We start from the raw sequence: 22,930 nt of genomic DNA, 5'->3' as shown, positions 1-22,930 counted from the left end.
GGAAAACCAAAAAGAAAAAAAAACTAAAAAACAAAACCTTTGATCGGGTTTATTGTTGTAGTTTCTTATCAAATCATAACGTAAAGGCTAAGAAATAACCGGTGGATTTGGCAAAATGGAAGTCCTGGGCAACGTTCACGAAGTTGCTGTCACTGGAGTGGGAGGTCCGGTTGAGCCGCATCCTGACTGGCTCCACTCCGAAGTAAGCGCCTCCTCAATCCCCCAGGAACTCACCTGTTCCGAGCCTTTACATTTTTGTTGTTCCTTCCACTTGAACCACCCTTTCTCCAGACATCCACGTGCTCCTGTCTCTCCAGAATTCTGTAAAATAAGCTTCTGATATACTAAGCTATTTTAAATAATAGCCCTTCCCCTCGATTTCCCTACTTGTCGCTATTTTCCTTGACTGTGTCACTCTCTGATTGTATCCGTTTACTGGACTTCTCTCCACTCACGAAAGCTCTGAGGACAGGGCTTTGTTTTGACATCACTGTCATTTCAAACAAGAGCATCTGACAAACAGTGGGTATTCGGTAAATATATGTTCGATTAACAGTCGGGGACTGGAACGCAAAAGGCTACCACCAGGAACGTGAGAGCACACTCAACTTCAGGACTTGCGCTCTAGAGCTCCCGCAGGTTCCAGCGCCTCCCAACCGAACGCCCCTTTCTTAGGAGACATACGGTAGGGTTTCCGCCCGGGTTCAACCCTCACTCAATTCCGAAGAAGGAGGGGCGGAGGGTTATGTCATCCTTCCGCGCCGGCTTGCCCCGCGACGCGCCGCCGGCTGGCGCAGCCCTTCGCTCGCCCGGCCTCCCCCTCCCTGGTTCCGCGCTCGGGTTCCGCCATGGAATCCAACAAGGATGAAGCCGAGCGCTGTATCAGCATCGCCCTCAAGGCCATCCAAAGCAACCAGCCCGACCGGGCGCTGCGCTTCCTGGAGAAGGCGCAGCGGCTGTACCCGACGCCACGAGTCATCGGTGAGTGGGAGGCGCCGCAGGGACCGAGGGGGACATTAGCACCGATGGGGGGAACACGGGAACGGACCGACGGGAGCAGTTGGCGGAGGGGGAAGGGTGGTGAGGCGCGGCTACGCCTGCGCACTCGTGAGCGCGGGCGCTGCTGGGATTCGTAGTCCCGCGGTCTCGCGCCTCTGTGGGATGCTGGACCCCAGGAGACCTCCGAGGGCCAGCTCTCTAGCCTTTTCAGTGCTTGTGGGCCCCTCTGGAATATGAGGTTTCTGGGAAGGAGATGCGCTGGCAGACCAGGCCAACAGAACTCACATGAAAGCGAAAGCGAACTACTTTCCCCAGGGGGCTGTGCGATGGCCCAGGGCCAGTGGCCGGCCTGGGAAATATTATAGTTCAGGAAAATAAACATAACTATTCTAAGGGAGAATGGGGTCTAGGGAGGGAGGGAATTCCTAGAAAGGCACTTTCTGGTCTTCATTCACTCGAATCAAAGAACCCTTCGCGAAATAAGCCACTCTACCTCGGAGTATAGATCCTGCAGTCTCTTGAACGCAGAGTTTCGGGGTGAATGGATTGTTGAAGATCCCAGGCTCAGCCACCCCATCCCACCTTCGCCCCCAGCACGCCTAGGTATCGGGCCTTATGGACTGCTACGGCTGCTGAGTACGGCCTAAGGCTGACAGTTCCCAAACCAAGGAGGGAACATCGCCTCACTTTACTTGGTATTATTACTGCTGCTGCTGCTGCTGCTGCTGCTGTTTTCTGAGACAGGGTTCCTCTGTATAACAGCTCTAGCTGTCGTGGAACTCGATATGTAGACGAGACTGGCCTTCAACTCACAGAGATCTGCCTCCCAAGTGCTGGGTTTAAAGGTGTGTGCCACCACCGCCCGGCTGTCCCCTCCTTTTGTGTGTCCGGGTAATCTGAGTTCCCAAAGGAAATTTAAATACCATCGGGAAAGGAGAAAGACACAGGGTTTGTGCCCATGAACTTAGTAAACTCTGATGTGTAGTAGAGTTAAGGGACCTGCATCTCCTCATGACTGCTGTCATGACATTTCTGAACTCAGGTTTCTTCATCTGCAAGCGAGTTGGAGCAGACAGTGTATATAACAAGAATTCCCATAGAACTTTTTGGGTTAGAAAGTTCTTCCCCGTCTGTTTTGTCACCTGATCCTGTCTTGTGAGAAAGACGGAGAACACTGTTCTTGTATCTTATGGAGATGAGAAATATCTCAACGATAAGGGACTCAGGATATGAAACAGCCAGGAATTGGAAAGCCCTGAGACTCCATAAATGTTTATTAAAATGAAATGAAGAGCCACGGCCCGCCCCTCACCTTCCCTGCCCACGTTTGGAAATAGAGAAAGAGGAGTGCTGACCGACAGGGCAGCCGGATTCCTGAACTTTCCTCCCTCCTCGATTTACAGGTTGATCTTTGATCTATTTGCCTCCTCTAGGAGAGGGTTTCAGTCAGTCTGTATTTACCAGGACTGCCCCAGTAACAGCTCAAGGTGCTCCCCTATGGGATAATTCCCTCTTTAGAAATGGAGGGCACAGTGGGGTGCGGACTGTCAGAATTCCATCTGATTGCTGCTGGGAGCTAGGGAGCAGTTGAGAAAGCTGATGAAACAGGGCCTGTAGGGCATGGCAGAAACCACTGTGCTAGTTCAGGAACTTGGACAGGGTCCTTCCAGGACTTTGCTCTCTCTCTCTCTCTCTCTCTGTGTGTGTGTGTGTGTGTGTGTGTGTGTGTGTGTGTGTGTGTGTGTGTGTGTGTGTGTCAGAGTCAGTTTGTCCTCCCATCTCGTGGGTCCCAGGGATGGAACTTGGATAGTTGGGCCTGGCAGTAAGTACCTTCACTGCCCGCCAATCACCAACTGTTATGTCTCTGCTAGAGAGAGTACATGCCTCATGCATGAACTAACAGCAGCCTTGCACTGAACTGACAAGAATGTATGGCTAGTATAGGCCTGGGCTAGGGAAATGTTGGTTAAAAAATATTAGGTAGCTGTCTACACTGAATGTTTTGGATAGTTCATTCCCGGTGTTCATTCAACACAACAGGTTGTTACAGATATGGTGGTCTGTGATCTCTGAGCTCAGGAGCCTGCGGCAAGAGAATTGCCTCAGGTTTGAGGTCAGCTGGGCTATATAGCAAGACCTTGTCTTTAAAAAAAAAAAAAAGGAACTGGTGTTGAGAATTTTTTTTTTTTTGGTTTGGCCTGCAAAGTTCACTGCTTGATGCCAAGTGGTTTAGCAGGATTGGCAAGATCCTAAAGGAAGCAAACATCCAGAGGAAAAAGATTGTAAGGCAGGTGATAACAGTGGTTTAACAGAAAATAGACACGGTTGGTTGTTTAGGTGCTGAGAGCTTAAGGGTAGCTATGAAAAAGTCTAGTCCCTACCACTTGTGAGTTCACAGTCTTGGGAGATGGGAGGGTGTGGAGGATAATCTTCCAGCCAGTATATTGTAAACTGTTGGGAGCCCTGTAATGAGGGCTCACAAATGTTATCTCACAGAGGGAAAGGCTGCAGGCTGTAAGAAATGAAGCAAGAAACATAGCCAGGCGGCGGTGGCACACTTTTTAATTCCAGCACTCGGGAGGCAGAGGCAGGCAGATCTCTAAGTCCAAAGCCAGCCTGACCTACAGAGTGAGTTCCAGGACAGCCAGGACTACACAGAGAAACACTATCTCAAAGAAAAAAAAAGAGGCAATATTCAAACATCCAATTTGTTAAAAGAGCTAGAAGACCTGGAGGCCAGAAGTTTTAAAAGGTTTGGCCAGGGATTTTGCACAGAGACATTTAGAGACAAGTGAAATGGGAATTTATATAGAGAATTAAAGTTAGAAAGTGGAATGGGGCCAGACTGTTGGATTCCTTTCCTGCCAGACCAAGGTCTTTCATGCTATTCTGTATAGAGGAAGCTAGAGAGGGTTTGCTTTGTCGTGAGAGTCAGCTGAGTCCATCGTACCTGCACATACACTTGAAAGCTAGAGTACCAGGCATAACAAAGGCAGCCTTGGGCTAGAAGAGACCAAAAAGGGGATAAGGTTTCTTAAAAGAAACCACATGAAATCCCAGCACTCGGGAGGCAGAGGCAGGCGGATCTCTGTGAGTTCGAGGCCAGGCTGACAGCCTCCAAAACAATACAGAGAAACCCTGTCTCGTAAAAACCAAAAAAAGAAAGAAAAAGAAACCAAATGAGGCCAGGAATGGCGGTGCATGCCTATAATCCTGGCAGTGAGGAAGTTGAGGTAGTAAATCATTTGAGGCCACCCTGGAGATAGCACAGGAGATTCTGTCTCCAAAAAGGTGAGGGGTGGGGTGGGGGTGAGCCAGAAAGGAGAAAGAGAATGAGAACAACCTAAGAGATCAATGGCCTCAAATAGGTTAGGATGTGATGACATAAGGTGGGAGACAGAAATGAAGAGCCATCGTGTGATGATGCGGTGACGTAGATGAATGCTGGGGGGTTGGGGTGAACTTTTGTGACCTGAGAAGGCCCAAGCCAAAAACACTGGACAGAAAGAGGTGGGCAGAATGGGAATTGCCAGTAGTATATTCTTGGGAAGCCACCTGTCTAGAGCCCAAGAGTAAGCACCAGATTCTAGTTTAAAGACTTGTCACCAGTTTGTTGACCCTCTTTGGAAATGGGCACGACTGAGGTCACTGTGGGAAAGCAGAGACCATGGAGATGCTGTGGCCCAGTAGACAAACGTACACCCTGCCTGCTCTTAGCCGCTGGGAGTGAGATGGAGCAGCAGCAGGAGAGTAGTCCTGGGAGATGACAGAGGTGGTAGCCATGGAGTCGTCAGCTGCTGCAGAGGCCACTGAGGGAAAGAGACAGATTGAAGACCAGAAGGGAAAGTATGGAGGGCCAAAGTAGAGTCATTGGTCTCTGATAGGTAAAGGGTGGGTGAAGGGAGGGGCAGCTAAGGGGCTCACACAAGAATGGAAGTCCCTCCTGTGTTAGCTTTCACCATGGGAAGGAGAAGAAGGGGCTTGCTGTAGGGACAGGACAGGGAGACACCACAACTAGACAGCCACACGGTGGGACAGGAACAAGGCTGCAGGGAGGCCACAGCAGAAGTGATGCGGTCATTGTCTTTCTCTGGGAATTTCTTCTTTAAAAAAAGGTCTCATTCAAAAGACTGACCTGGAACTCACTTTGTAGACAAAGAGATCTGGCTACCTCTGCCTCCCGAGCGCTGAGATTAAAGGCGTGCATCACCATGCCCAGCTTTTTTTCTGGCATGTTCTATCCAGCATTTGTTGACCTGATGGTCAGTAGCTTCACCTGATACTTAGTGAAGTGACTGAAAGAACTGGACATGGAGGGGACATGGTGGCATACATCTGTCATCGCAGCACTGGGGGGCTGACAGGAGACAAGAGGATCTTCCATGCCAGGTCAGCTTGGCCTACATAGTGAGAATCTGTCTCAAAGAAAATAAAAGACAGCAGATTTTGCAAGGAGTCCTCGAGAATATAATTAGACCTCAGTTTCCCTAGCAAAGAGAGAGTTGGCTGAATGAGGTACCTACAGAGCCTGTTACCCAAGCTCCTATGAAATGGCTCCCTGTGGGGTCTGGGAAGAATGAGACTTGGCAATGCCATGGGAGATGGGGGTGGGGAAGAATCTTGGTTACCAGGGGATTTGGGACTTCAGAGTCAGGGGGACAGAGAACTGTAATACCAGGGAGATGCAGAGTGGAGTTGTCCATTTAGGTCAGCCCGCCTTTGAGATTCCCCAGTTCTTCCAGTCTCTGCATTTCACTGAATTTTATTTGCTCCTCCGAGCAGCCGGGGGCAGGGGTCAAGTCTATACTGAGAAATTAGCTATGGTGACAAGTGCATGCTGCTGAATGCCCAGGGCCCCAGTCTTCTCTGGCTCTGTCCCCATTCTGAGTCCTTCCCTCGAGTCACGTTGAGTGCCACAGACACCCAGCTACATGACCAACTATGAAAGTGACAGTAACAGGTCACTTGTGACAATTGCTAGCCCCATGCTAAGCCCTGTCCACCTTCTCACACCTCTCTTAGGAGGAACATGCCTAAAAAAGCTGGGTTAGTTTCTCCAAGAAGACTCTGCTGGCAAGTGATCAGGGCTGAGTCTAGGCCAGTATGGAGCCAGACCCCTGCCTGAGGAAGGGCAGGAGTCTTGGCAGCTGTAAATCTTCCTCAGTTGCTGTGTGGCCTTTTCTTGCTGCTTTCCATTTTGTTTCTTTTGGGTTTTGTCTTTGAGACAGGGTCTTTCTATGTAACCCTGGTTATCCTGGAACTTACTTTGTAGGCCAGGCTAGACTCAAACTCACAAAGATCTGCCTGCCTCTGCCCCCAAGTGCTATGATTAAAGGTGTGAGCCACCATACTGGGCTCTTTGATTGGTTTTTTGCCTTTTTTTTTAATGAATTAATGTTGAAACAACAATATCTCCCCTCAGTGTCCAGGCTAGTGTCTGTCTAACCCCTGGACTTCAGCAGTCTTCATGCCTTACATCCCAAGTAGCAGACCATGGTTCACACCTCTATGGTCCACTGATCTCCTAGGCTTACCCAAAGCTAAGGTTAACATTAAGCTGGCTTGGTACCTAATTCTGTCTCATTGCACATTGTCTATCAGCCACTGTGTCAGGTGGGATGTAATGATGAGTCAAGATGAGACTATCACATGCCGTAGGCCTGTTGATGGCATTCAGACCAGTGGTGCGATCAGCTTGCCAGCAACCAGAAGTCTTGCGGTTTCAACTCATTCTGGAGCCTTCTGAGTGGTGCTGAGTATACATATCCACGCCGCATTTGATTGTGTCTGCAGTGTAGTGAAATGAGAGCGAGTGACCAGTGGAACTGCCCAGAAAGCTTCCGGGGTCTTTGAGAGGAGTACTTATGCAGCTGTGTTGATTGGATCACCCCCCCACACCCCTCCCACACCCCTCCCCCACACCCCACACTCCACACCCCCCGGACATGCACAGCAGGCTGAGCCTGGACCACAGACAACTTCCAGAGAGATCAAAGCAGGCAACCTGGTTCAAACCCACAGGGAACCAGCTCCTTCCTCTGCCTTCAGGACCAGCCCCGTTTTGATTTTTGGCTTCTTGCTTTACCTCAGTGGCTGCCTGGTGTCTTGTGACACTGCTCTTAGCCTGAGCCACCCTAGATATCCCTGGCCCCAGCCTATGGCTCTCCTCCCCTTATCAGCCAGCTGCTCCTCTGACTAGTGGGTCACCCAGGTTGTGATATTTTGACCCTGATGCCATGCCAGTGCCTGTCTCCAGACCACATGCACGTGTTACCACATTTCTTCCTGATGCCACACTCTGAGGAAGCCAAGGTGCCAGTAAGTGTCACGACAGATCAGCCAGGGTCATACCTCTATGCTTGTAAGAGACAGAGTTGCAAATTGAATCTCACCTCTGTGAACATAGCATCTGGAGTTCCTCCCTCCAGAGACACAGCCAGGAACAGCCACAGAGTTGGAGAGTGGGGACCTGTGTACCTCAGCCACAGCACCTCTCCCTGAGGGCAGTGGCAGTAGGTGATGCCACCTCTCTTCTGAGGCTGCTGCGATGGTTAAGTGAGCTAATTTTTATACACCATGGGTGGTGCCTGCCTAACAAACACTGAACACTCAGGGCAGAAATGACCTTTAGAAGTCAGCTTCGTTGGCACACACCTGTGATCTCATCATTTGGGAAGGAAGATCATAATTTGGGAGCCAACCTCAACTACATAGCAAGATACTGCCTCCAAAACAAGAAAGAAAAAAAGATGGTTGCTACTAATCTTGTTTGTTTGAGACAGTGTCCTACCCTGTAGCCCAAACTGGCTGGCCTCCAGTTCAAAAATCCTCCTGCCTCGTCATCCAAGAGCTAGGATTATGTCTACGTGGTAGAGCTACACGCCTTTAATCCCAGCACTTGGGAGGCACAGGCAGACAGATCAATGAGTTCAAGGCCAGTCTAGTCTACAGAGCAAGTTCCAAGGCAGGCAGGGCTACACAGAGAAACCCTATGTCAAAAACAGAGAGTGGAGCGGAGGGGCTAGGATTACAGGTGTGCGCCACTATACCCAGCTACTAATGCTTCTCCAAGAACTACCTCCAGCTCAGTCAAAGCCTCCACTCCCTATGTGCCACTAACTCTGCTATCAGCGCCTCTGTTTGAATTGCCCGATCCCAGGGAGATGGAACAAGTTTTCTGCACTGAGACAGCCATGGCTGGGGTGCAGTGGTCCACCAGAACCCAGTGCTCAATTCCCAGTGAGCCTTGGGTATGACCTAGGTATGTAGAGGTGGAAGGTGTCTGGCACTCAGTGCAGTGTCTGACACCTGAGACCAGGACGAACCCTGGTGTGAGTTGTGCCACCCTTTCACCCCGAGCCACAGGTATCCTGGGTCCCAACAAGGATCTAGGGACATGATTTTCCCAGGGGCCTGTCAAGAACTTTGGAATTCTAGCCCGGACACTGCAACCTCTTATGACTCGGCATTTGCTAGGGTTTGGGGATGCTAGATCAGAAGGAACCAAAAGCTTGGATTTGAATAACCATGATCCCATTTTAGGGTGGCATCTCATATAGACCCCAATGATTTGACATGGCCAGCTGTTTAAAAAATATAACAATAGAGCTGGAGAGGTGACTCAGCAGTTAAGAGCATTGGCTGCTCTTGGAGAGGACCCAGGTTCAATTCCCAGGGGATCTGTGGGCACCTGGAATTCACATGGTGCACCAGCATAGGTGCAGGCAAAACACCTGTACACATGAAATAAATGTGCATAAACAATGATAATTGTGGTTGGTGGTACACACCTGTAATCCCAGCACTCAGAAAGTGGAAGCAGGAAGTTTATCCTCAACTACACAGAGGATTGGATGCTAGCCTGGCCCACATTAGACCCTGCCGAAAGAAAGAGAGAAATTGGGGGAGGGGGGGGGACAGACAGTAGGGCTGAGGGGATGGCTACATGGAGAAACATTTGCCCAGCATGATTGGTATCCTGGGTTCAGTCCCCAGCACCACAAAGAAACCCATCAGTAGAAATGAGCACACAGGTTTTCCTGAGTCTCCAGTGCTGGTCTCCTGGGACAGACTTACTTCCCCCATTCCTCATCACTGCTAAGCAAAGACTCGAGGAATTGGTCTTCCCACCCAGTCCCACTGAGTCAGACACACTGCTGCCACCCCCCCACCCCCCACTCCCTGCCCCTGCAGAAGACTGTACCCTCTGTGTACCAAGCAGAGGACCTCTGTTGAGCATACTGCTTTGGACTGAAGGATCAGGCTGAAGAACAGGCTCCGCAGTTAAGAGCACTCACTGGCTGAGTAAACTTTAATCCCAGCACGCAGGAGGCAGAGGTAGGCAGATCTCTGTGAGTCTAGTCTAGCCTGGTCTAAAAAGCAAGGAGCGGGTTTGATCAGCAGGACCCACACAGCTCACAGCATCCTGCTACTCTCGATTCAGGGGTCCTGATGCCCGATTCTGTCCTCTCTAGACTCTAGGCATGCGTGTGCACAGCAGCCCTGCAAGTAAAGCACAGTACACATAAGAAAATTAGAGTTAAAGAAACAGGAGTGGGCTGGGTGTTGCTCTTTGTAAAGTGCTGGCTCAGCTTGCTGAGGCTGGTGTTTGGTCCCCAGTGCTGCAAAGAAGAAAGTCAATTTGAAATGGATCCAAGGGAGGTAACTCATGCTTTCAGTCTCTTGTAGGCAGAAGCAGAGGATCAGGATGTTCACTCCAGCTGGGCTACAAAATGTCCAAAAAATAAAATCACCTATGCCCTAGAATTCTACACTTAGAAGGGGTTAAAATTGAGAGCTGGAGGGTAAGTACTAAGTCTGTGAAGTGCTGGCCACATAAGAGTGAGGACTTTGCTAGGCGGTGGTGACACACGCCTTTAATCCCACCCTGCAGAGGCAGGCCAATCTCAGTGAGTTTGAGGCCAGCCTGGTCTGCAAAGTGAGTTCCAGGATAGCCAGGACTGTTACACAGAAAATCCCTGTGTGAAAAAACAAAAGACTAAGGATTTAAACTGGGTGTGCTGGTGCATGCCTTAATCCCAGGACTTCAGAGGTAGAGACAAGTGGATCTCTGTAAATTCAATGCCAGCCTGGTCTACAGAGTGAGTTCCAGGACAGCCAGGATTGTTGCACAGAGAAACTCTGTCTGAGGAAGCGGGGGACAGAATGGGAGGAGGAAACACGACCAAACCAAGAAACAAAAGAATGAGGACCTGAATCCAGACACCACTCCCCTAGCAGCTAACACAGCCCAGGCTGGGCTGTACACGCTTATGACCCCAGCACTGGGGGTGGGGGTGGGGGGTGCTGTCCTCTGGCCAATCAGTTAGCCAAGTCAGAAAGCCCCAGGCTCAGTGAGAAACTGAGGAAGGCGCCCCTCGGTGACCTCTGGCCTACACTACACACACAAGAGTAAAGATGGTGAATTTTCTGTTTTTACCACAATGAGGGAAAAGCTACTGCTTTCAACTAAAAGGAAATAATACTATTAAATCCAAACTAGGAATATTGAACAGTTTTTAACTCTGATGTACTGTGTTAATAAGCCAATATTTGAAGTAGGACGTTAAAAGTAACAGTAACTTGGACTTATTAGCTTTGCACTGATAATGCTCATTTAGTAGTGAGGCTTTTTTATTGTTTTGTTTTTGTTGTTTTAGTTTTTTGTCTTGGTTTTGGTTTTTCGAGACAGGGTTTGTCTGTATCTTTGGAGCCTGTCCTGGAACTCTATAGACCAGGCAGGCCTGCCTCTGCCTCTGCCTCTGCCTCTGCCTCCTGAGTGCTAGAATTAAAGGTGTTGCACTACCACTACCCGGTACTATTTTAAAGAACTGGCATAAAGATAGAAAACAGAACAGGGAGTAGCTCTGAGGACAAATGCCCTGGAGAGTGGGGCGCAGCGCTGAGAGGCAGTGCAGGTCTGAGCCTGGCCAGCAGAAGAATGACCGTGAAAAACAGAGAGCCTGGTACAGCAAACAGGCACGTGGAGAGAAACACCAAGGTAGCATCAAGCTTGGCATGGCGGTGCACGCCTGTAACCCAGCACTGGGCAGCTGAGGCAAGAGGACGCTGAGTTTGCGACCTGCCTGGACTGCATAGCAAGATCCTGTCCACAAACAAATACCCAGCAAGAGTAAAAGTAACTGAATTCCAGATCAAATACTGCTGGGTTCATTAGCCATACATGTGCTTTTATTTTTTTCATTTAAGAAAGGTTCCCCGGGTGGTGGTGGCGCTCGCCTTTAATCCCACACTCGGGAGGCAGAGGCAGGTGGATCTCTGTGAGTTGGAGGCCAGCCTGGTCTACACAATGAGTTCCAGGACAACCAGGGCTGTTACACAGAGAAACCCTGTCTCGGAAGAAAAGAAAGGCAGGGTCTTCCTGTGTGTCTCTGGCTGGCCTGGAACTCAGAGAATACTGGGATTAAAAGCATATGCTACCATGCCCCACTATGCGTGTGCTCTCCTCTCCTCCTCCTCTGCTGTCTGTCTCTCATTTACTCTTCTCTCTGTGCGCATGTGTAATTTGCATGAGGAAATGAGACAGCACCCTTTAGGAGTTGCTCCTCCTCACATTTGGGCTCTGGGGATCCAGCTCAGGTCCTTAGGCTTCCGGCTCATTTCCTGTTGAGCCAACCTCACGCAGGCCTCTTGTTGTTTTAGGGTGTGGATGTGGGCCTTCTTGGACTGTTGTTTGTTTTAATGGAGTCTCACTATGGTCCTGGCTGGCCTAGAACTCACCATGTTCACCAGGTTGGCCTTAACTGGGAGAGACTCCATCGCCTCTCCCTTTGCCTCAGAGTGTGGGAATTAAAAGTGTACACCACCACACCCAGCTCCTCCTTTGTTGTTGGTTTTTGTTGTTTGTTTATTGAGGTGGGATCTCTCACATGCTAGACTGTCTTCAGACTCCCGACGTAGTTGAGGGTGAGCTGAATGCCAGGTTTTTTGTTTTTGTTTTTAAAGATTTATTTATTTATTATGAATACAGCAGCCTGCCTCCATGTACGTCTGCATGCCAGAAGAGGGCATCAGATCTCATTACAGCTGGTAGTGAGCCACCATGTGGTTGCTGGGAATTGAACTCAGGACCTCTGGAAAAGCAGTAAGTGCTCTTAACCTCTGAGCCATCTCTCCAGCCTGAGGACCAGGTTTTAAGAATGGGTTAGAGTGTGTGTCACCATGATAGTGTATATACTAGTACTGGGCCTTTGGACACATTAGCAAACACTGTATAACTTATTAAGAAAGAAAAAGTGCATATGTAAACAGAATATCTGAAAATAAGGAAGGCAATTACTTTAGTTACATGAATCACATGCATCTGTTAATAAAGTTAATATTGCTGATATTTTAAAATCTATAATATTCCTATTCCTGAGAACTGGGTCTCCTAAAAGAACAGGCCCAAGTCAGAAGAACAGTGGCCTTGCTGGAAGGGTGGTGAGTGGGACCCGGGCTGACCTCACCAGATAGACCTGCCAAGGGAACCACTCAGTGCCTTTCTGTTCCTTCACAGAACTGATCGAGTCCCTCAACCAAAAACCACAGTCTGCCGGGGATCAACCCCAACCCACAGATACGTCCCACACCACCCACAGGAAGGCAGGCAGGACTGAAACCCCCTCAGCCAACGGCGAGGCAGGCGGAGGAGAGAGCACCAAGGCCTACACCTCAGAGCAGGTGGCAGCCGTGAAAAGGTAGAGGCCATGGGGTGGCGGGGACAGGGGAGAGCCAGGGAAGCCTTCCTCACTCCATCCTGTGGTCTGGAAGATGGAGGAGGCTCAGCTTCATTTCCCACACACAGGGTGGGAGCCGGGGACTCACTGCCCACCCACCCCCATGACCGCTGACTACAGACTGGAGACGTGGCCAGTCGATGTCTCCCCTGCCCTCGGCCACCAGCCCTAGGCCTCCCACAGTTGTTTGTCACACATGGACACTGCCATCTTGCCCTCCAGAGTCTCACCCCCAACCCCAACCCCAACAAAGGCCTTTTTAGACCATAGCCTGTGGGCAGGAGGCAGAGGCAGAGCTATGCCGCCAAGCCCGGCAACCCTGCAGAGTGAAGCCGTCCCGGGCCTGACACCACCAGCCGGGACCATTCAGGACTAGGCCCTCCCGACCCTCCTTTCTCCCACCAGCCAGCCTCAGAATCCTTCTGAGGTCAAGTTCTCACCTCCTGGCAGGCAAGCTGAGTGAGAGAGACCAAGTGATTTGTCAAACCCAGGCCCAGTTTCAACCACATGCATCTGCCAGCTATAGCTGACAGAAGCAGACTCCAAGGATGGGCAGGCCCTCCAAGGGCTAAGCAAGGGAGTTATATTGCAACAGAAGCAGCATTTCTTCAGGGTTCTATGCTCGGGGTGAGCAGATGCCTACCATTGCTATCAGCAAGATGCATCTGCCCCTGGCTGACAGACACTCCAGTCCTTCCAAGGCAGCTTCCAGCAAGGGAACCCCTAGAGGGAACCAATGCTGGCCTGGCCAAAGATAGCAGCTGCCCCTGTCAAATCCTAAGCGTATTCATGGTGTTGCCAGAAGGCCCTGCCCAGTTCCCCATGCCAAGGAGCTCCCTGTGGCTCCCTCGCCCCTCAAGTCAGACAGCTGACCCAGCTCCCCCCCCGCCGCCCCCCCACACACTGCTTATTCCCACACCTCACCTCAGGCTCCCTGTCACACTCTTCTCCCTGTTCCAGGGTCAAACAGTGTAAAGATTACTACGAGATCCTAGGGGTGAGCAGAAGTGCCTCAGATGAGGACCTGAAGAAGGCCTACCGCAAACTGGCCCTCAAGTTCCATCCAGACAAGAACCATGCGCCTGGTGCCACCGAAGCTTTTAAAGGTAAGCCAGCCCTGGGCTGTCCAGGGGTGTGTTTGTTAGTTTGCTTTTAAAGGTAAGCCACCCTGGGCTGTCCAGGGGTGTGTTTGTTAGTTTGCTTGTTTGTTTTCCGATGTAGACTGTCCTGGAACTCGCAGAAATTCCTCTGCCTCTGCCTCCTAATTGCTGGGTTTAAAGGTGTGTACCAACATGTCCAGGCATTCTGGTATTTTTATCTCCTGTCTTAGAATACAGAACCAATGCAGCTTGGCCTTTAGAATCCAGACCAAGACGTGGGGGCAGAAGAGAGTAGTCTCAGGTGTGATTGTGCAAGCCTGGAACCGCTTCCTGAGAAGGGTCCAGTAGCCACCTCTAGCCATATAGACTGCAGAGTCTCACACAGTGCTAGCCCGGCCTCCCCTTCATTTTCTGGCTTATAGCAGAAGAGCCAGGAAGAGTTCTAATGGCTCCTCCAGAGTCACACAGCACCTGGAGAGACTTCTGACTCACACATCTGGCAGGGGTTGCCCTGGACTGAGGGGCAGGGCACTCTGTAATGGAGGACTTCTTCAGGACACTTGTCAGTGTCAGCGTCCCACAACCTGTCCCTGGCCTGCACTGGGTACAGGGCGCCTTCTGACCCTAGAGCCTAGTTGATCTTTGGAATGGGTGTGTCACCTCTGGCCTTTTAAAGCCATCAGCCATCCTTTATGCATCTAGTTTTTCCGTCTTTCCTCCTCTCTGGCGCTCATGTACAGTGCCTCTGTGCCAGCCCTGTGTGGCAGGGCCTTGCATTTTCTTGGTCCCTGGGTATTGTTCCCTTTGGGGGATGGTGTGGTGACTGAGCCTTGTTGTGCAGTGCTGGGTCAACGCTGTAGTCAAGGAGGAAGCCTGTGACAGTGATGTGGCCTTGTCAGATGAGAAAGGAGGATTCTGTCCTCCCTCCCAGGGTTACAAGCTCTAAACCAGCCTGTAGCCCACTCCTGTGGGGAGGTGGGGGGAGCGGGTCCTGGGAGGCGCTAGCCTTCTGCCCTGGGAGCCACCAGTGCCAAGCAAAAAAACAGCAGCTGGGCCCTGGGCCCTGGGGAGAGAGAGCAGTCTCATTCATCCTGGCCACCGCAACCACATGCACAGGAGTCCCCACCAGAAAGCAGGGGCCGTCCCTTCCCAGCAGTGCCTGTTCCTCCCCTGTTTATAACAGAGGCCCTCGTGTGGTTATTGGGGTCCCATTATGACTTTGGGGTTGTATTACCCTGTCTCAGGCACCCCACAGGTGAGTGTGCAAGGTGAAAGAATTGTAACGGGACACTCCTGAAGCAGGTGTGTAGGCTCATGCCTACAACCCCAGCATAGAGGCATGAGAGGCAAGGGGATAAAGAATTGGAGGGCAGCCTGGCTGCTTAGCAAGTTCCTGGACCAGTCTGGCAGTCTAGGTCATATAGTGGGGACCCTGGCTCAAAAAAAAAAAGCCTTGGCTGTGTTTGCCAACCTGCACCCAGCCTCCTGAGGTCTTACCTTTTCACCCCTTCCAGCCATCGGCACGGCGTACGCCGTACTCAGCAACCCAGAGAAAAGGAAACAGTACGACCAGTTTGGTGACGACAAGAGTCAGGCTGCCCGACACGGCCACAGCCACGGGGACTTCCACCGAGGCTTTGAAGCCGACATCTCCCCCGAAGACCTCTTTAACATGTTCTTTGGAGGTGGCTTTCCTTCCAGTAAGTCCACGGGCAGCTCCCCCTGGAGGTGATGGTGGGGTCTGAAAGCGGTAGCCCCTGACGCAGTACTTCCTCATTTCAGGTAACGTCCATGTCTACAGCAATGGCCGAATGCGATACACCTACCAGCAGAGGCAGGACCGCAGAGAGAACCAGGGTGATGTGAGTGACAAGGGGCTGAGTGGCCCTGGGGGGGTAGCCCTAGAGAAGGGGTCTTGATCCACTTGTACACTCTGAAGCCAAGTGCCATTCTACTAAGGGACACCAGAGGGAGCCACACTCCATGTTGCGTAATACTTTGGCTTCTATGGGAAAACTTCCCCACCTCCAGGCAGCTTCTAGTGTGAATAATTTTTGTGGAGTCCATTTGTTCTCAAGGCTGAGGTAACATTTTCTGAGCAATGGAGAGTTAAAACATCATGAGAGAATAAAAAGGCCTGCGTGGGTACTCAGCCTTCTAGAAAGTGAGTAAAAGCTTTCTAACTAGGCAGTGTTTCAGTCACATTTGGGATGCCACGGATCTACAGCCAGCTGGCAGGGACCCAAGCACTGCCATGGGCGAGTGAAGAGCATTGAACAGAGGGACACACACTGCGTGCTCCCTCCATCCCCCTCCCCCCTCTCTCTTCCTCTCCCTCTCTTCTCCTTCCTGCCTCCTCCTCTCTTTCCCCCTCTCTCCTTAAGTTCTATGCAGTTGAAACCAACCCTGAACTCCTGACATTCCTGCCTCTACCTTAAAAATACTGGGGTTAAGCTTGAGGCACCAGGCCTAACATAATCTGTTTTGTTGGGGGTGGGTTTGGTTTTGGTTTTTGAGACAAGAGTCTCACTATGTCTATGTGGCTAGCCTAGAACTTGCTATGTTTACTGCTCACCTGGAGAGATCCGCCTGCCTCTGCAGTCTGAGTGCTGAGATTAAAGGCCTGCGCCACCATACCCAGTACTGTTTTTGGTTAAGGCGGAATTTTGTTATGTAACTATGGCTGGTCTGGGGCTCCCAACTTTCAACTGTACTTCTGTCTTTGCCTCCAGAGTGCTAGGATTATAGCCCTATCTTTATATATAACAAATAGAGAGGGGTTTTTATTATTTATTTTTATTTTATCTTATGTGCATTGGTGATCCATCTGCATGTATGTCTGTGTGAGGGTGTCAGATACCCTGGAACTGTTACAGACAGTTGTGAGCTGCAATGTGGGTGCTGGGAATTGAACCTGGGTCCTCTTCAAGAGCAGTGAGTGCTCTTAACCACTGTCATCTCTCCAGCCCCCAGAAGAGGTTTTAAAAAAATCAAAATTACTGAATAATGAATTTGCTTCTAGTTGTCTTGTTTTTGTTCTAAGAGTCAAACCCAAGGCCTTGTATGTGCTGGAAAAGATCGCACCACAGACTGCATCCCAACCCTTTATCCAGCTGCTTTTCCATCAGCAATATATTTGTGTGGCTCAAAATTTAAAAGATATGGACTATGACAGTCTGTCTCCCTACATGCAACTCATTGGTTGTTCTTTCTTGAGTTTCTGCATACACCGTGTGCTCGACACTGGTTGCTTTGTCTTTTCTGGAACAACTGTCAAGCAGAGGAACTTCTGCCCTGGGGGAAGAAAAGGGGGGCATCACAGCCACTCAGGTGCCATTATGCCAGGGAGCTCTGACCGTGGGAGCTCTGACCATGGGCTGTCTTTGCTTCAGGGCGGGCTAGGAGTATTCGTCCAGCTGATGCCCATCCTCATTCTTATCCTCGTGTCAGCACTCAGCCAGCTCATGGTGTCCAGCCCTCCCTACAGTCTGAGCCTGAGACCGTGAGTACATGCCCCGGGCCAGCCTAGCACAGTGGGGAGCTGTGGTCCACACCAGAGCGCTGCCCTCCCATACTGATCTCGCAGGTGCCCAGGCGTAGCAGAGAAAGCTAGCTTAGGCCAAGAAGCATGCTGTCTCTGAGCCAAGCCCCTTAGACTTTTGGGGGATCATGACCTCTCAGAAAACACCGAAGAAATTCCAAGCCTCTCCTTGAGGCACCATGCAGTCCTGCGTGACTGGAGAAACATGCTTCCGCACTGTCCCGCCTTTGCTGACCCTGAAGTTCTCTGCTCCTACAGTCTGTTTGATGCCCTAAGAAAGGAATTTAGTCGGCCAGAGAGGGTGGCTTACATCCTAGCTTCTGTATTGAGAGCTGTGACCCCAGATAAGTCTCGTACCTCAGTTCCGTCATCTATGAAATGGGAACAAAAGTGTCCACCTGCTTGTAGGAATTAATGAGTAACGCATGTGAGATGTGTAGCTCATTGTAAGTGCTCAGCAATGTTTGTTGAGTGGATACTCATCTCAACTGCCAATGGTTAACTTGGGTGAGTTAGTTGACCCTCACAGGTGTCAGGACCTCTCTTTTCCCAGTGCCTGGGAAGAGAAGGTCCTCAGCTTCTGCTGATAAAGCCCAAAGCTCCAATCCCTTGGCCTTTCCACTGCCTGAGCAGCAGGCTCCCTCCACCAGCAGGGGGCAGAGTTGGCTCCTGCTCCTACAGCAACCCTGCTTGCCTGGAGCCAGATGCAATCCCTCTGCGGCAGCTAGAGACAGATAAAAGAGTTCTGTAAGCTGGGGCTGCCCTCCCTGGAGCAGTGACCCCTGTTGGGTGTCAAGGCTTCTGCTGCCTGCAGATCCTGTGGCTACAGCTTCTTCCTAACATTTTGTTCCTTTTTGGTTGTTCTTGTGGAGTTGAGAATGAACTCCTAACTCATGCTAGCACACCATTTAGAGACACAGCTCTGTCCTCTCATTTTGACCCGAGCCTGAGGACTCTAGGCAAACCCTGGGCATCCTCGATCTTAGAGGTATGAAGTGCAGAGCCCACACCCTTGCCAAGACCAGCTGCCCAGACTAGCGCCTCTCCTCAGAAAGGGCTTCTCCCCACGTGCCCCAGTTCTCAGCAGAGCCCCTAAAGGAGTGGTTTGCCATAGGCTGGACTGTTGGTGCAGGGAGGCAGGGTGCTCTCTCTGCCTTCCTGCAGACCTTCATTTTGGGGAGTCAGCAAGTTCCTGCTGCAGTGTGGGAGGGAACCAGCTGTTCTGTGGCCTGTGTGACCCTTCCTGCCACCGGGCCATCACCCTTCCAGCTGCCCACAATGTTCCTGGTGTTTCTGGTCAGGTCGGTGGGCCATGTCCACAAGCGAGTCACTGACCACCTGAACGTCGTGTACTATGTGGCCGACACCTTCTCTGACGAATACACAGGCTCCAGCCTCAAAACAGTTGAACGGAATGTGGAAGATGACTACATCGCAAACCTCCGAAACAACTGCTGGAAAGAAAAGCAACAGAGTGAGTGCACACACGCGTGCTCGTGTGTGTGCTTGTATGTGTGTGCATATCCATGTGTGTTTGTATGTGTGTGCATATCCATGTCCGTGTGTATGTGTGTGCATGCATGTGTAGGCATATGTATGTGCATGAGTGCAAGTGTGTACCTGTGACACACCTGTGTGTTCTGGAGCATGGGAGGGAAGGAGTGGTGGTGGTGGTGGGAGTTGGAGAGGGCTAGCCAGGAGCCATGCCTGAGACTAGAAAGACCCTACTCAAGTGCTACCTAGTACCTGGCATTGCCCTGTGCCAGCCCCCTCACTGCCAAGACTTGAACTCCACTCCTGGGTTCCCCTGGGTCTGCAAACCCAGGGCTGCTGGATTTCACCGAGGTCTTCATGAGTCATTGGTGCCTGTCACTGTAGTTACTAGCGGTGAGTGTGTGAGAAACAGATTAGAAGCCCTTGGCCGCCCACTGACCAAGTATGCAGTCTGTCTGTGGGACGCTAGGATGGTAGGCGCTCTCCTCGGCTGGCCTCCCCCATGGTGTTTTCTCACTACGTGGTGCCTCTGTGGCCTCTCCACATTCTCCCCCACTGGGAGGCCAGCCCTGCCCAAGCTCCTGAATCTGTTTCCTGTTTCACCTCAGGCAGGTAAACCCCAGGAGGTCCTTGAGCCCTGACCTTGCCTGGTTTCTTTGCAGAGGAAGGCTTGCTGTACCGGGCCCGATACTTTGGTGACACAGACATGTACCACAGAGCACAGAAGATGGGCACCCCGAGCTGCAGTCGGCTGTCAGAGGTGCAGGCCTCCCTGCATGGATAGTTCTGGGCCAGCCACACCACCCAGGTCCAAGTATGAGCCAGGACTGCTTCTTCGCTGCAACTCCTGGCAGCCTTGGCCTTGGTCATGAGCAAGGGGGTGGGGGACCAGCAGGGACAGAGGGAACCTGGTAATGATGGCAGAGAATCTCTTCACATCCTGACACTTCCAGCCTCCTCCAGAGACGAGGCAGCACTGGGCACTTTGGAAAACAAGCCTGTGGCAGCCCCGTTCTCCCTTACCCTCTTCAGGGTCCCAGGACAGGGTACACAAAAGGCAGACAGAATGGGAACCTTGTGGTCCCTTTACCTACTCCAATAGTCAGGCCACCTCAGCCCTTTCCCAAGCCTAACTTTCATTGTCAGAGCCATCACGTATTACTGAGCCTGAAACAGCCCCTCACATACAGTACCCCTGCTGAAGACAGGACAGTGCACAGGGAGTAGGTGGGCAGGAAGCCATTGCCCTTTAGCCTTCTGGGCAGGAGGAAGTGGAGCGAGACGAAGCAGCCCATCAGCCTGCAGGCGAGGTCTATGCCCCACCACCACTCCCTCTGTTGAGATCTGAGGCCCTCACTCCAGTGCTCTGCACCTGGGAGCCTGGGAGCCTCGAGCATCCGCTCCACCCAGGCATCTCTCCTGTGGTCTTGAAGAAGGGAACAAAAGGTCACAAGTTCAGGGTCAAAAGCAGCCACCAAGCACTGGAGGGGTGGGGGAAAATGAAAGTTGCTATTAGCAGGCTCCCCACCCCTTTTCCTGCCTATGGGTAATGGGCTCAGTTCCCAGTGGCCAGAGTGGGTATCCTGGCGCAAGCCCAGCAGAGTGTGGGCGGAGCCAGAAGTTCTTTTCATGGGTACCCTGCCTGCCCCCTCCTTTGCCTGCGACCCCTGACACATGGCCAGCTGCAGACTGCTCCAAGGCCACTGGCCAGCTAACGTCAGCTCTGGGGCAGCTCATGACACTGCAGAGGCTTGGGCAGGGCCGGTTGCTCTACTGTAGGGCTGAGCTGGAGGTGCCTGCTACAGCTGCTCACCTAACATGTCTCCCTGTCCTTCCCAGACTATGAAATCCCTGGAGAATTTTTGGTGACACACGCTGAGCCAAGGTGATGGACTGTATATTTAAGAGAAGACGTACACAGAAAACAATGAAAATGGACCTGGAGGCCAAACACTGCACAGCTGCCCTCTCTCAACCAGTGACTGCAGACAGCTCTTAGGATGGACAGAAAGCCTGCTGCAGGGCTGCTTCCTCCCCTCCCAGGACTGGCAAGAAGCTCCACATCACCGGCTCCTAGGATACGGAAACCATGGCAACGAAAGTAGAATGTAAAACTTGCAGCAAATGTCTGTGGGGAAGGACTGGGGGAGGGGACACCCCACTGTCTCTCCTCTGCCCTCCCAGGAGCCAGCACCAGTCACCTCACAGGAGAAGCCAGGCAGAGGCATGGGCCAAGGAATAGAGAAGAGAGAATTCCAGAGAATGTAACTTAGAAATGCGTATGTATGTATATATATCTATTTATATGTAAATAGACATATATAAAGATATATATATATAAAGTCTTTTTTAACTGTGCAGGGATTGGGTTAAGATGTTCAGCGTATTTCTTCCATATTTTAGAAGATGAGGGCTGTTTGGGAAGGCAGCCTGGTTTTCAAAAACTAGACAGTAGCCGAAGCTGACAGCATATGGAAAGTCAAGTCGGATGCTTTTAGCATTACCCTTAGCCCCAGCCTGGCTTTGATGGCAACAGTAATCATGGTGGTATAAATCCCTAGAAAACTTCCAAAAAGTCTCCAGGCTTATGGTTAAAGCAGGGGGAGCAGGCTGGGGGCAGAGAAAGGTACCCCTGGAGATAGACAGCTGGTCAGTATGGGGCCATGGTAGAGACCCCCAGAGGGCAGCTCCTCACGCTGCCTCCTCCATGGCCAGCCTCAGGTGGGCTCTCTCCCCTAGTGCCCAGGAGTCCTGCAGCCAGTTCCCTCCCCATACCTCTTCCCCACCCAAGTCCCCAGGTGGGTTTGCCTTACAGATGCCACGGGGCACAGCTCCACCATTGCCAACAGGTTTTCTCTAAGTTGTGCACCAAGGACTACAGAAGGCTCCTCATCCGGGAGGACCCGAGTGTAGCCCGCCTTGTGAAGAGGAGCCTTTGCCTGTGGGTACTTGTCTCTCCTCCACAGCGGACTCCATCAGGCCTCTACTCACCTGGATGAAGAACCCACGGCAACCACAGTGGCTTTCCCCTTCAGTGAGGCATTGTCTCAAAACAGACATTGCTGCCAGGGGAAGCAGGGAGCTTTTAATCTGCTCCCACGATTGGAATGGGCCTTTGAGAATCGCCATTTTCCCCATTTTCCTGTGGCGGTGGATGTGGTGTTGCACCTGCCGTCTTCCAAAGCCTTACTTCCCCAAGCTGCCAGCCCGGAGGTGGCGTCTGTCCCTGTCCCCCCAGGGTGTTTCTCTCTCTCTCTCTCTCTCTCTCTCTCTCTCTCTCTCTCTCTCTCTCTCTCTCTCTCTCTCTCTCTCTCTCTCTCTCTCATTCAACCCCTAACAAATAGGATTCTTGCTGGTAAAGGAAGCTTGGTTAGGAATGTCAAATCTGGTTTTTTAAAACCAAGGTCCCATCCCATGATGAAGAGGCCACTCTAGCCTAGAGAGAGAATGAGAACTGGACACAGGCCAGAGTACCCTACCCACCGTGGCCCTGGTGCTCTGCCTCCACCACCCCAACTGTCTGGTCTTGATACCTGTCCCTAGAGGGGCTGAGCCATGTGCAATAAGAGCATAGATCCTACAGGATCCCCTGAGAAGCTGTATTTCTTGAATTAGAATTCTGATATTGTACATCTATAAATATATGTTTACTATGTGATTGGCATAGTGGGTGTGCGTTGAGCAGGGGAATGAGGCAGGGAACACCCACCAGTTGCTGCTGACACGATCCACCCTGCACCTCAGGATCTCAGATGGCTGTGGGGGCTGTAGAATATGGTGTCCCTGACATCAGTCCTAGATGGGGACCTGCCCACTACCCCTTGACACATTCTGTTTTTCCTGTCACTGGACTGGAGCCCACTCCTGATCTAGGACATGCGGAAAATTCCCAAGTGAATCTTGCCATCTCTGGTCCAGTCTTCCCTACCACAGCCTCCTCTCCCTGGGAGGTGGGAAAAGCTAACACTGTGGCAGCCTCAGGCTCTGGGTGAGTGAGCCGCAGATCTGCCCGGCCTCCCGGAGACAGGGCCGCCAGCCGTGAGTGGCGGGCCCAGGCC

General features: G+C 51.5%; 1 protein-coding gene and 1 long non-coding RNA gene across 4 annotated transcripts; one reads left to right on the top strand and one right to left on the bottom strand.

Annotated features, from left to right (window-relative positions):
- Positions 1 to 35: 35 nt before the first annotated feature.
- Positions 36 to 845, bottom strand: LOC121134245. The gene is made up of 2 exons (XR_005871305.1): positions 716 to 845; positions 36 to 321 (listed from the first exon to the last, which is right to left on the bottom strand). It is a non-coding gene; the product is annotated as an uncharacterized LOC121134245 (long non-coding RNA).
- Dnajb12 (DnaJ heat shock protein family (Hsp40) member B12) lies at positions 759 to 22,530 on the top strand. Of its 3 annotated transcripts, none has more exons than XM_040732165.1 (9): positions 759 to 981; positions 12,518 to 12,698; positions 13,698 to 13,843; positions 15,352 to 15,537; positions 15,620 to 15,699; positions 17,230 to 17,339; positions 18,680 to 18,852; positions 19,535 to 19,632; positions 20,712 to 22,530. In XM_040732165.1, exons 1-9 carry the CDS (start codon positions 849 to 851, stop codon positions 20,739 to 20,741), a joined length of 1,137 nt encoding a protein of 378 aa, XP_040588099.1. In that variant the 5' UTR covers positions 759 to 848; the 3' UTR covers positions 20,742 to 22,530. The 3 variants fall into 3 exon arrangements, with proteins under 3 accessions (XP_040588099.1, XP_040588098.1, XP_040588097.1); XM_040732164.1 differs by having other exon boundaries at positions 771 to 981; positions 19,535 to 19,680; XM_040732163.1 differs by having other exon boundaries at positions 771 to 981; positions 19,535 to 19,686.
- Positions 22,531 to 22,930: the final 400 nt, after the last annotated feature.

This window comes from Mesocricetus auratus, unplaced genomic scaffold (genome assembly GCF_017639785.1).
Source record: "Mesocricetus auratus isolate SY011 unplaced genomic scaffold, BCM_Maur_2.0 Super-Scaffold_100027, whole genome shotgun sequence".
Lineage (NCBI taxonomy): Eukaryota > Metazoa > Chordata > Mammalia > Rodentia > Cricetidae > Mesocricetus > Mesocricetus auratus.
Note: the sequence above shows the minus strand (reverse complement) of the source record. Positions and strands in the feature narration are given on the sequence as shown.

What these genes read in the sequence shown, in the direction of transcription:
- Dnajb12 (XM_040732165.1), top strand. Translation starts at nt 849, where the DNA reads ATGGAATCCAACAAGGATGAAGCCGAGCGCTGTATCAGCATCGCCCTC. An exon ending in CAGGTGGCAGCCGTGAAAAG is followed by an intron (nt 12,699 to 13,697) that starts GTAGAGGCCATG and finishes TCCCTGTTCCAG; the next exon opens with GGTCAAACAGTGTAAAGATT. An exon ending in TGCCACCGAAGCTTTTAAAG is followed by an intron (nt 13,844 to 15,351) that starts GTAAGCCAGCCC and finishes CACCCCTTCCAG; the next exon opens with CCATCGGCACGGCGTACGCC.